The sequence below is a fragment of the Periplaneta americana genome, chromosome 11 (genome assembly GCF_040183065.1).
Source record: "Periplaneta americana isolate PAMFEO1 chromosome 11, P.americana_PAMFEO1_priV1, whole genome shotgun sequence".
NCBI classification, from domain to species: Eukaryota; Metazoa; Arthropoda; class Insecta; order Blattodea; family Blattidae; genus Periplaneta; species Periplaneta americana.
The window spans coordinates 160,569,459-160,583,610 of record NC_091127.1 but is presented as its reverse complement, the minus strand read 5'-3'; the positions used below and the strand labels follow the sequence as shown (position 1 = coordinate 160,583,610).

Sequence of the window (14,152 nt, the reverse complement as noted above, 5' to 3'; positions counted from 1 at the left end):
GCCCAGAAACTGTCCAATGTGTGATGTGGTATTGTGCTCCGAGATGCTGACAACAAGGCTCATATATGACTTGTTTTTCACGACACACAAAAATAACTTCTTTTTAACATAGTGACTGTGACAAAATATCTTACACTTCTAGAAATAACACCATCCTGAGTATTTATTGTGGTTGCAAAGCATTTGAAGTTGTTAACTTCGTCAAATACTCGTATTAGATTTCCTCATTTATAAATTACGAGTATATCATGAAGCGTCTGATCATGATATTTTTAAGCAGATATTTTCCCATAATTGAATTGATTACTGAATTCGTAATTTATTATCTGAGCTCTCTCCATCATTTATATCGGCTTTTATAATTTTATCCGAATTTCTTTCGTTGACGCCGGTAAAAATGATATGAGAAAGCTTGGGTTTATATATTTTAATTTTGTTCTCAATTAGTTGAACATCTATCATCGAAATTGCTTCGATTTCACTTTATTTTATAAAACAAGAAGTAGTGAATTTAAAAGCATTTGTTTCGTAAACACGCCCACTTACGTGTTAGTGAAAACAATTTCTTGAAAATCATGAAGCTCCGCTTCTCTCCTCCACGTATTTAAAATCTTCAGTGGCCGTAACGTCCTCAGCCAGCGTCCCAATTTCTTCCAGAAGAAAGAGCGACCCACCACACATCATCCGCATCTGAGGATGACGTCACACTTTCTCACGCCCAATGGCAATGCAACTCGAGTAAAAACGCATCAAGCAGCCAATGGTAGTTCTGCTTTCAGAAGGTAAACTTTCAGAAAAACCAAGGGCGCGCTTTGCTTGTTGGCTTAGTACGTCTTGTGGTTTCTTTGTGGATAGTCATCAACTGAGGATTCTGACGAGAGACTAAGAACTGCAGCAGCGATGAAGACGAACGTGTGTGTAGCCGCGCTCGCAGCTATCCTCGCCACAGGTAAGCTGAAGGTCCGGCGTTGGATTCCTTCTAAGAATTCGCTGGCGTAACAAAAAAATATCTCTGGAATTTTATTTAAGTTTCATTAACTTGTAAAAGTGTTACGAAAATGTGTTCTAAACTGTTATATTCTTAGTAAAAACCTTTATTATTCTAATTAATTTCACAGCTTTCATGTAATAAGTGTGTCGTTACTTATCTCAATATCAGTAGATAATAGAAACAGCCTTTTCATTAAAAATCCTTCTTCGTCTTAAGTCGTCGTAGTTTTTCAGATCTATATGGGAATATTGGAGGTGGAAGATTTCCTATAATAATTCATAGAAACTTTAGAGAATTTCCGTGAAATGTATTAAAACTTTGGTTACAAAAGTGTATATCACATGTTACGTCGATGGTTATTCGATGAGCTAATACATTCTTGGTACAAAAGTTGGTGCTACGGTTCATTTTATGTGTTTCACTATTAAATTAACTTGTTCGTCAGTGTAAAGATTATCAGTATAAGCGACAATTTTAATCGAAGTTCATCTTCGTCTTAAACGATTGCAAACCTGAAATTAGTCTTTCAAATATAAATTTCGTCGTCTGACCTATATGAAACATGATATTACAATTTAATGTTTTGCAGTCATAATTACCATTTATTTAAAGCAAGATAAATGTATTATAACTTTTTTTTTATATATTTCAAAATTCGTAATTTTTTTTAGCCTGGACTGCAATAATAAGCTAGAAATTAACTACATCTCAATTACCTACCACATTTTAAAGACAGTATATCAATTAAAGACAATGATATTAAAGCATTAAAAGGAAACGATGTTTATAAAAATCATTACACACATAGAAAGTAATGTTCATCGAATATGCTAGCAGTAGGATTCTGCTTTGGGAAGCCTGAAGTTAGGTCTCCGAGGTCCTTGATTTCCTTAGTCCCTCCAAGTAAAAGCCGAACAGAAGTTTAAATCTGCCAACAGCTGATTGCTTTCAAATCTTCCTCCAAGTCTAATTCATGTTCAGTAATATACTGAAAAACTTATCCAGTCCAAAGTGTCTTGTTGGCGAGATGGAGCATGTTCCCTGTAGCTCCGGATGCAAGCAGTGAACCACTTAAATTCACTTCATTCATTCATTCATTCATTCATTCATTCATTCATTCATTCATTTTATTCCATAGATCTTACATGAGCAATGAAGCTTTAAGATGTGGAACATGTCAACATTTTACAATATTACAATTACAATTTTTACAAATTTTTATAGTTTTACAATTTAGTAATTGTCTACAATTTTTACAATTTTGTACAATTCTTTTACATTTTTTTTACATTTTGGCGAGATGTAGTGAGATGAGATGAGGTCCGAGGATTCGCCAAAATATTACCCGGCATTTGCCTTTTCGGTGGGGGAAACCTCGGAAAAACCCAACCAGGTAATCAAATCAAAGGGGGTAATCAAATCAAAGGGGTTGATGCCAAGGACTCGCCATAGACCATCCGGCTTCAGTCCCACGGCTGGGGAAAACCTCCGAAGAAACCAAAGTCCAAAGGGGGATCCAACCCAAGCCCGAACGCAGCTCCGGATCAGCAGCCCAGCGAGTCTGTCGACTGAGCTACATCGATGGCTCTACTAAAAGTATACAATACATAGCCAATCAGATTATTAAATTTACAAACGCAAACGATCATTCATAAGTTGAGCTATATTATAATACAAAACAATTTAATTAAATTTAAGGCATAAACAATTCAATAAATTTACTAAGACTAATTCCGTAATTGAAATTAACAATTAAACACAAATATCTAAGTGTCCGATAAATAAAAATAAGTTCAATAGTGTGATTACTGTATCTTGGAACTTAATTTCAAGCGAGGAAATTAGAGATTTATCATCTTTCTGTTTTCTTGTATACGTCCTACAGAAAACTTACATTATTCTCGTCAAAATTACTACAGTATTGCTTCAGAATTAAGGCTGGACCACAATAAACCGGGGACGGAAACTGCAACGAGAACGAGAACGGAAATATTGTTAAAATAAATGTACTTAATTGTGAGCATTCAGAATTAATTTTCACGTTCCCGTTCCCGGGCTCCGGCAAGCTTCACGTTAATTGTGAATGCTCACATTTTAAATACATTTATTTTAACAATATTTCCGTTCTCATTGTCGTTTCCGTTCCCAGTTTATTGTGGACCAACCTTTACTGATTAATAGAGTTTGTACAGAATGGTATACGAAACACAGTTCTGACTCTCATGTTGATAATTGTTGTTATTATTATCACCGTTGTCATTATTATCATCATTGTAATGAATGTGAACTTGAAAAGCATATAATCGTATCATATGCAAGTAACACACAATTTCTTATATTCATATTTGCTAAGTATATTTTAAGCCTGTCTCTTCTTCAAGATAAAATTTGGAGAAGAAAATGAAAGAGTAATAGTCCAATAAATTTATATTTACGTAACACATAAATGTCGTTCTTTACCTAATGTTGTTCAGATTGTTTTTCATTAATTGCATACTTTAATTCGAATTCTTAAATACGATTACATTGAATTTTAATTGGCAGTTTGAGATAAAACTTTTTGTCGTGTTTTAATGTGAGATTATCTCAAACAAAATTCCTGCTTCTGACGATGTAGGCCTATTGTATATTTCCATTCATTAGTTGTAGAATTTTAAGATGGTAACTGTAAAAGAAGTAAGACTCGTGGTTTATCAATGCATCTCTTTTGTAAGTCACGTATAGACCTATGAAGTATTGTTAATATTGCAGTATTTCGAAACACATTACATAACGAAACGTATTATGAGAATTCCTAAAATTGGAGCATGGAAAGTGATTTATTTTGCCTGGTGCGGAAAGAGTGCCGACTCTCGGCTATGTCATGTGTTCTTATTTTGGAGAGACGGGTTATGAAACTGGTCCTAGGAAAATGGCTGAATTCTAACGGTTACAATTCTTCGAGAAAGCGTAGAACCGGCAGAATCACGAAGCACGACTTGCCTTGTTGACCCATATATATGTTTAACCATCACCTTCCGCACTGATTTCTTCTAAGAAAATGTTATTTCGAGAACACGAGGAAAATTGACCATAAATTGGAATGCCAAGTATTTTAAATTTTTACGCATAAATCAATTTCAGTTAAATGTTTAAGTAAAAATAAATATTAACATTGATATACCGGTAGGTATGTAATATACAAAGTGAACTGTAAGTAATGTAATTAATTTCAGGTGGTTATTCTTTGAGATGTTTCAAAGAAAGTTTAATAAAATTTTGCTCGTTTTTGCTTCCTTTCCGAGATAAAAATAATTTTATTCCAAAAACTTCATAGCGTGGTTTAGGAAAGCCATTGTTCTAATTCCCAATATTCTCAGTCAATTTCAGAACGAAAAGTTACGTTTTTTCTGATCAAATTTCTACACATTTAAACGACAAAGCTAAAATAATTTCAAAGATTTATAATTACAATATACTGCTCTCTTAAATTGACTGAGCATATTGGAAATTAAATCAGTAGCTTTCCTAAAATACATTATATGAAATATTTCCTATAAAATAAACTTTTCTCGAAAAGGAAGCAAAAACGAGCAAAATTGTATTAAAGTTTTTGTTTGAAATAACTCAAAGAATAACACCTTCAAATTAATGACGTTACTTACTGTTCACCCTGTATGTCAAGCACGTAAAAGTTTTACTAAAACATGCGTGTAATTAGAAATCTATTAATTTGCCCACTCTAAATATTCACTTTTTGAAACATATACACTACCGGGCAAAAGTTTTCGTACACCTGTCACAACTATGGATTCGTGGTTAAAACAGAGATTTCGTTTTGAATATTCTATCATATCATAATGCTAGAGAGAGAAAATATTTATTTTGTTGGTCTATTCAGTTTTCCGATGTGTCTGTACATTGAAATAAAGTATACAGTTGTTTTCATAGCTCATCGAAAACTTCTTACCGGTAGTGTATCTTGTTAAAAAAAATAGAAAAATATGTTTTTATAGTTTCAGAAATCAGCCTAGACATTAACAAAGTATACCCTAATGACACTATTTAGAAATAAATGTGAGTAATTCTATATTTTGGGACATTTTATTGACCAAAAGGTTGGCAAATTACTTCTCAGAGATTTGAACTAAATTCTTGTCAAAATAAACAGGTGTGATTTTAAAATAACTGTAGGAATAAGAACTAGACTTGATCAGTTCAGGAAACATTATATGCGTTTGTTGAACTTTCATAATTATAATTAAAACATCATCATCATCATCCATTAGGAAATTGATTCCTGTAGCAGCTACTGAAATTGTTCCATCCATCGTTTGGCTGGTCTTCCAATATCTCTTCTTCCCCGAGGTTTATATTTCCAAAACTTATATGGTATCCTGTCCTCCTACATCCTTGAAATGTGAGACATCCATGTATTTCTATATTCTTCTATTTTGTTGTTTAATTCATATATCTCAAGTTCTTCTCTTATTTCTTCTTCTCTTATGTTCTATTTTCCTGCTACGCTTCTCAAACATTTCATCTCATTTGTTTGTAATCCAGAGGTATCTTTCTTTTTCATAACCCATATTTCGCGTCCATATAGTAAACTGGGCACTGACATCACCTTATAAAATTTTAAAAATGTATCTTTTCTAGTTTTTGATTTCAGGATTCTTCTTATTGTTCCATTTATATAATTAAATTGTTCTGTTTTTTTCTTTTTGGTCATAGTCTCCTTTATAAGATAAGGTAACGCCCAAAAATTTAAATTTATTTACCTGTTCTATGATACTCTTTCCTATTACTATTTTAGATCTTACAGGAGATTTGCCACAAAATGCCATAGTTTTAGTCTTACGTACAGATATCTCCATATTATAGTTCTTATTTATTTTCCATAACTCATGTACTCCTCTCTGTAGGTTGTTTTCATTATTTGCTATTACTACCTGATCGTCAGCGAATAGCATCGTCATTATAAAATATGACATATATTTTCCAAATTCTAAAGCAGAGCAAGGAGATTGAGCGACTGCTCTTCTGAAGTGTGACTCCTCGAGAATAAAGACTGAAAACTTTTGGAACCCTTTCGTCTGAAGTACAATACGACTTGAGGTTCCTGAAACTTGTGCAAGAAACATAATTGATATTAATGTTATCAAGGAATGTGCCAAAGGACAAAGGCAGATATGTAGGCCTATTAAACTTAAATCAAATACTCTCATTCCCACTATTAATAGGGTCGAATTAATCTCCAGGCCATACGAGTAATTTCGTGTACCTAACATGTGCCCTACAGTTCAGATTTAGGCGTAGGTGTAAAATTCAGGAACTTTATTGTTACTAGTGCTGTATCATATTCTCATATACTAATGTTACGGATAATTGTGAAGGCAACGACGAAGGAACAATGGAATAAAGACAAGGGAAGAAACTTCCCCGATAAAACCTACTAACTTTGTCTTCATAAATTCCGAAATCTGAATCTAGAGTTAAAATCCGACTCTTTTTAACTGTTCGGCTAATATTAAGATGGAGATGTCTCATTATTTACAAGTTTTTCCATTGCTTTCTCTGTAAATATTTGTAAAATTATTTACATTTCGAAGCTGCCGCCCGTATGTTTTTGTTTGTTTCTCGTAAACAGCGAATTATGTCGAGAAATATTTAAGTAACCGTCTTTTTATTAAGTAAATATTATCTTTTAAAATCCTTCTCTCCAATGACAAGATGTACTCATATATAGGCCTATCTTTCTCACGTTTTCCATTCTAACGGTAGAGGAGCTATTATTCAACTAGAAAGCTTGCAGTCAAGGTATAGCTGACGTTCTCGTTCCTCCATTCGCGAGCTCGTATCCCGGTTATTCTATGTACTACAAACATTCATCTTTATCTCCCTTCACTCACTTCTGAAATCATCCTTCAAGTAGAACGCGAACTTGTAAAAGCTTTCTTTTTTCAGCTTATTATATAGATACGGCAGGTGTGATATTTTAAGGACGTAATGTGAAATAAAATAAGAATTGAATGATATGTGGTATTTTATTTCGATATGTTTCTTTCAGAGGTATAATGCAAAGTAAGGTTGTAATTAATATAAAATGAAGATGGTTTATATCTAACCTTTTGGCTTTCTTCTATATTTTTCAAGACAATATAAACGATCTGATACTTATTTGAGGTTTTCACAAATCTCTGATCATAAAAATTTCTCAAAATAATGACCTTGGAACTCGTAAAAAAAAACATATTCGTCACAGCAGTGATTTTTTAACACCACTGATCCCTGTGATGATCTCATTTTCAATCGATTCGTTGCAGTTTTGTAACCTGAGGTGGGCAACGAACTAGTACTTCACTATCAATTCGTAGATAGAATCCCTTCTTTGATGTTTAAAGTGCTCGTCTTGAACTAGTTTGTCGATTAGACAGGTGCGACACCAAGTACTCCCCACCAATACAAGTGTTCCGAAATAAATGCTATTATCAAGATTTTATGAGATATGTAAATTACGTTCACAAAAGTTGTAATCTGAACACATGATAAAATTTGTATATATCCACTGAATTATTATTATTTTTTTCAATAGTTTTTTTTTCTTATATATTTTGCTATAAATATTTAAATTAACAGTTGATAGAAATAAATTAGGATAATAATCTAAAATAGATTGACGATAAATGTGTTGTATAAAATTTAGAAACTGCTTGTAACAACATTGTTTAACGGAAAACTGTGTAACGTCTTCAGAGATATCAACCCACAGAAATTTAAACTACATTCTAGTGAATATTAGGATTCGTTATTTGCTTCGGTTATAATATAGTATACATTTCATGAAACTTGTTAATTGAAATATAAGATTGTATTTCAGTATTTAATTTCATCTCATTGCATTTCATTCATTCATGTGTATAAATTATAAAAACTTTGTACAGATTTGCTGAATATATAGATTTGTAAAATTGTATTAATTCCATAATTGAAACATAAGATTAATTCAATAGGAGAAATCATTAGTCAATATCATATTATTATTATTATTATTATTATTATTATTATTATTATTATTATTATTATTATTATTGTTGTTGTTATTATGTATTTATAACCCTAACATACCTATCTCAGGTAAAATAGGGTTCTCTGTAAAATTGGAGTATAATAAATAAAGTGCACGTAAAAACCATCTTGCATAAAGCGGATAATGTAGTCAGGGTTTTATAAAATAATACGAATTCTTTATTTTCACTGTAATATCGAAAAAGAAGACAGAACATTCTACCTTTATATCACACCTTCAAAATTCGTTTTTTATGAAATCTTTTATACCGTCTAATGTTGTTATCTCAGTATCACATTAATATGATAAATAATTTAATTGTTTAGTGACTGGTTAGAGCAGTGGTTTCGAAAGTGGGGGTCGTGTAAAGAGCTGAGGAGAGTCGGGGAATGATTTACAAAATAAATAAAAAATCGCTAATTAACATACATTAATCTTTGTATTTAGAAACGCAAAAATAAACAAAGTTTAACATAAAAGTAAAAACGTTTCAGTAGTTATATAATAAAAAATAATTAATGCGATAATATGCCTGTTTTTCAGACAGTAGCTTCTCAGATCTTGACTAAGTATTTGATACCTACAATGATATTATTTACATGTTACATGTTATTACATTTTATAATATAGACTCGGTTATTACCTCCAAATTCTACTGATGTTACATATGTAACCTACATTTTTAATAAACATACATGTTACATCTTATCAATATTTTATTATTGTTTTATTAATCTTTGTCTAAATGTATATTTAAGTCTTTATAATGTTAAATTAACCAGATTTGTAAAGTGTTCATTATGTGTTACCCATTATTACCAGACGAAAACATTCGTCTCTTGTAAGTTCTACAATATATTCCATTTTTATGTCATAATTTAATGGCTTGTTGATTTATAACAAAGGATAAGTAATTTTACGGAAGTAAACAAATATAGATATATTCATTTTGCAATATCATACTAATCGGACCAAATACATCTTTGAAAATATTAATTTAAAGTTGAATGTGTGTATTTATTCACACTGCAATGGGTATATACCAGGTGGCAGTGGTAACTAATTACACTCAATAATGACAATAATAAACTTATTAATTAAAAATACAGTTAACAATAATACCAATAATTAATACCTAACCTAAGTTGAAGGAGATTTCTCGCTTTTGTTTCCATGGCAATGATAGACGAGAAACTTACTTTACATAAATACGAGATTGCAAATGTTATCACGTTTCTTTTGCAAACTAGAGGTATTCTTTCGATGCAAACCTAGTTTATGCTGTGAGAAAAAAAGTGTAGTTTCAACATTCCATCAGTAATTGCATTTTTCTCTGAGTTTTCCTCTAATTTTTTTTTAACTTAATCCACTTGAACGCAACTGTCTAAAAACGGATTCAGTATCTATCTGTGATTGCCATAATTGTTTTGAATTTCTTCCGCAAAATACTCAAAAATCTGTTCTTTAAATTTGTACTTTGAGTTTGAGTAAACTTATAGTTTTTGTTAGCAATTTTACAGGGACTTGTATTTTTCGAATAGGGTCAAGAACCAGTATGGTGGGGGTGGATCGCAAACAGAATTCTCGTCTAAAAGTGGGTCACGTCTTCAGAAAGTTTTGGAACCACTGGGTTAGTGGAAACTTACATAGCATGCATAATATCTTTACTCTGTCATAAAATAACTTCTTTACATTCTTTATTATCTGTTGTAATAACAATAATTATTAATTTATTAGCAACATTTGGGGCCTGACTCATCCATGCTTATAATAGGAAGGCTCTGAAATGCTTAATGCTGAGGAGAAAATTGTCTCACAAATTCGTCACATATCGTCCGTGAAATGTGTACGTGCTAACTGGACTGTAACAGTGTGCAGTGAAGCCCACCAGTTGACCTTGAACACGACAAATTCAGGTTAGAGAGAGCGAATTTGTAGCATGACAATGTCACTTTCCATTGCTCCAATATGACAGCTTTGTTGTCATAGAGCCAAAACTTCAATCGAGATTCAGTAAGAAGAGAAGTGACATAAGTGGCGAATTTACTAGGCAAACACAACAATTCAGTAGGTTGCGTTGCATCCAGAACCGAAAGACAGTTAGGGGAAGGAGATCGTCTAATTGCTGTAATACAGAAACAAATATATTGAAAATAAAGTCTTTCTAGTTTCTGAAATCAATCGTACGTGTCTTAAATATGCAGCGGTTTAAAAATAATTAACACGAAAAAATATATTATACAAATAGTTATTATTTTATGAAGCACATATTTTATTATGTCTTCTGACGTTATGAAAAGAGTTTGTTGTTATTGGGAAGATATGATTCTTGAAATGTTTAATAACTCTATGCAAATTATCGAATAGTAGGACGAGATTACAAGATTAAAAAAATAAAGCTGTTGATGGCGTTGTACTATAATAGCCTACTACTGTTACATTTTATGAACATAGAAGTGATCGTCATATGTTCTCAAACATAGTTGTTTTTGACTGACTTTCCTTTCAGTATCAGTGACAACTGTGAACGAATACTAGATGAACTGTAAATAATGCCATTAATTTCAAGGTGTTATTCTTTGAGATATTTCAAACAAAAAGTTGTTCATTTTTTCTTCCTTTTCGAGAAAAAAAGTTGTTCTTCGTGTAATATTTCATAGCGCATTTTGAGAAATCCACTGATTTAATTCCCAATTTATAAAACAGTTATATTACCGGTTGTTCTGTATGGTTGTCAAACTTGGCCTCTCACTTTGAGAGAGGAACATAGGTTAAGGGTGTTTGAGAATAAGGTGCTTAGGAAAATATTTGGGGCTAAGAGGGATGAAGTTACAGGAGAATGGAGAAAGTTACAGAACACAGAACTGCACGCTTTGTATTCTTCACCTGACATAATTAGAAACATTAAATCCAGACGTTTGAGATGGGCAGGGCATGTAGCACGTATGGACGAATCCAGAAATGCATATAGAGTGTTAGTTGGGAGACGGAGGGATCTTTAGGGAGGCCGAGACGTAGATGGGAAGATATTAAAATGGATTTGAGGGAAGTGGGATATGATGGTAGAGACTGGATTAATCTTGCTCATGATAGGGACCAATGGCGGACTTATGTGAGAGCGGCAATGAACCTACGGGTTCCTTAAAAGTCAGTAGGTACTACATTTTTTGTGTTATTTCTTCGCCAATCTCTAACTTTTATATTTTCGGTTATTGTTGAAAGTAACGTATTTCATTCGTTTTTTTTTTTAATTGCGGTTAAATAACAACAAATTGAGAAAGTTGAATAACTTGGCAGAATGCAATTGACGATGTCTGAAATTGAGGTTTCACCTCATTCCCACAGCAAAATGAACCTCGGCGCTAGCTCAGCGTTCCTGACCTGTTCTTCTAGCATGAAAGTCAATGAACTCGGAGAACTTTTGACATCGCACGAGGAAGCCATTCAAAGACAATTGAATGTGTGCGTTCAAAGGAACGGAGCGGAGTGACAAAAGTAAAAGTGTATTTACCCTTTGTATGATCAATAATGGTACATCACCATGGGAACGGGCGTCTGTGTTGACACAGTTCCTGGTTTGTTCAACAGTGGGAATGCGTGCCTCACTTCCTAGCAACAGCCTCGATGTTTATCAAAGAGAGGAAGCACTTCAAGTAGTATTCGAACCCCAACCATTACCGACAGCAGATTTACGACGATGAATATGTATCGAGTATTATTATTTGCACGTCGCTTTGAGGTTTAGTAGTACCTTCCCAAATTGAGAAGTTTACAAGTGTTAATTGACATGTCTGTCGACAAGGAAAAGTAGCCTATATAAGGCGATTTAAATTTTAGAGAAATAAATTGCTTTTGATCGCACAATGTCATTTCTGGTTAAACAACCAGAAATGACATTGTGTGATCAAAAGCAATTTGTTAATTGTGAAAACTCAGTTAGTGCATGATTTATGTACAGATGAGACAAATATTCGTGTAGCCAAGAGAGAACAGAATGCTATTTTCTGATTGAACAAAATCTATATATATATATATATATATATATATATATATATATATATATATATATATAATTTTAACTGGTAATGGAAATTACGGGAAAACGGCTGGACGGATTTTAATAAATGACCTCATTTTGAAGCTTGGAACTCAAAGTTTTTCGGAAAAATGGTATTGCTATAATAATTTTTCCTTTCCCGCATATGGAAAAAAAAAATATTTCGTATAATATAACATGAGCCCTGTCCCATTTCGTTGTTTCAGTACCTGAAGATTCAGACATTGACACCCTTTCTGCTGCTTTCTTTGTGGATTGTTCACAGTAAGAAGACCTTATAATTACAGGATGCAGGAATTTCCCGTTAAATCCTTCACTAGTAATTGATAATAGTTAGACTAAATGTACAGAAACTGAGGGATTATGTCAAGAGAAATAGCAGTGTCTCGATAAAAGAAACCCTCTTAGCAATCTATCATCCTGCCACAAATTTAAACTTGACCTACTGGAATTTGAAGCCGGGTCACTGAATTGAAAAACCGAACCTCTAGCCGTATGACCGCATAAGGCCTATAAAAATGTTTTCTTTAAAATATATATTGGCAATGCATTATGCTTGACGATTCTGCAATCATAGTACCCTCTTGCACTTATTGCACTATTATCCTTGAGTTTATATGCCAACAAGCAGGGAAATCCCTAGCTAGTTTATAACCATAAAATCTATTTAAACTTTGTCGTTCTTAAAAATACAGGGTGATCCGTTTGGTTATGGATAAAATAAAAACACCGTAAAACATTTACTACTGAACTTTATTTGTTGAAACTTTGTGCATACAGCACTGAAAGATGGGAGATTCCTCAGAGCTCAACATGACCCCCATTGCGCACCCTGCACAACTCATAACGTTGATGCAATTCAGCCCATGTCCGTTGAAACATAAGAGGGGTGATTTGTTGAAAAGCTTGAGTAATTTTTACTCTCAGATCATCAATGTTCCTGGGTTTCTGTGAACAGGCAATATCTTTAACAAAACCTACACGAATAAGTCAGGAGGGGTTAGATCTGGAGAGTTTGGGGACCAAGCCAAGAGATTGCTGTTTTTCGTACTGGGTTTCGCCTGCGACCTTCTGCATGTTTTTTTTAACACAGAACCTGTTTCTACAAATGTTCGATACCACAACATTATGGAATCGTATTTAGGTACATTACGCACACCATACTCACGTAGAAATTCCCTTTGAACTCTTTTAACACTCTCAAATTTAGCATACCAAAGAACACATTGAGCCCGCTGTTGATTTTTAGTAGCCATTTTAATCATCTACGATTATCATTTGTCCTTTCAGATTATACATTGCTGATTGTCATGGAAACTCTCATATTTTAATCATAATATAACTAGCAAGAAATCTTTCTTACTATCATAATAGCTTTATAATAATAAGTTAATATTATACATACCCAAACGGATCAGACTGTAGAATGGATGTAAATTTAAGTATTTAATTGCATTGTAAAATGAAGTGTTATTGAAACAAAATAACATAATATAACAGTTTTATTGCTTACCACTTAAAATGTATAGGCTATTGAATAAATTGCGTAATTGCACATTTTCCCCTTCATTTACTGTTATCTTTGCTGGCACCGAGACCTACACCTAAAGGTCATCGTGTGAAGGTTGTGTTGGTTCTATAAACGTTTAGAATCTTAATCGCTAGCTTTTTGCCCTGCACAGATCTTCAGCTTGAAATGACAACACTGTGTACCTGATTTGCTAGAATTCATTGCCCTTGTAATAAATACAACACATCTGTAAATAGTATATTTTGCACTTTTATAATGATTTAGTTAGTTCTTTTCGATAGTAAAAGCCATATTTTAAGCAGGAAACAACGTGCCAGGCTAAAGATTTCTTGGAGTCTTTTGCTTTATAATAAAATGTTATTTATCTCTCCACAATTGAAAATGTGATGTTATTTAATTGATTTATTCAGTTTACTTAACTAGGTAGCTGGCTAGTGAATACAAATTAAAATTGTGAAACAAAAATGTCTCTAGCTGCTACCGTAAGAGCCAGGCTCGTGTACGGTGTGGTCTTAGCCAATAATA

General features: G+C 32.9%; 1 protein-coding gene across 2 annotated transcripts in view; it reads left to right on the top strand.

The window, feature by feature from the left end:
- The first annotated feature begins 791 nt into the window (after positions 1 to 791).
- Positions 792 to 14,152, top strand: part of LOC138709515 (protein obstructor-E-like) — a 117,782-nt gene continuing 104,421 nt past the window's right edge. Inside the window, exon 1 of one of the 2 annotated variants that reach the window (XM_069840335.1) lies at positions 792 to 949. In XM_069840335.1, the coding sequence (XP_069696436.1) occupies positions 901 to 949 (49 nt within the window). In that variant the 5' untranslated portion in view covers positions 792 to 900. The remainder of the gene's footprint in view (positions 950 to 14,152) is intronic. The other variant, XM_069840336.1, reaches the window with a different exon arrangement.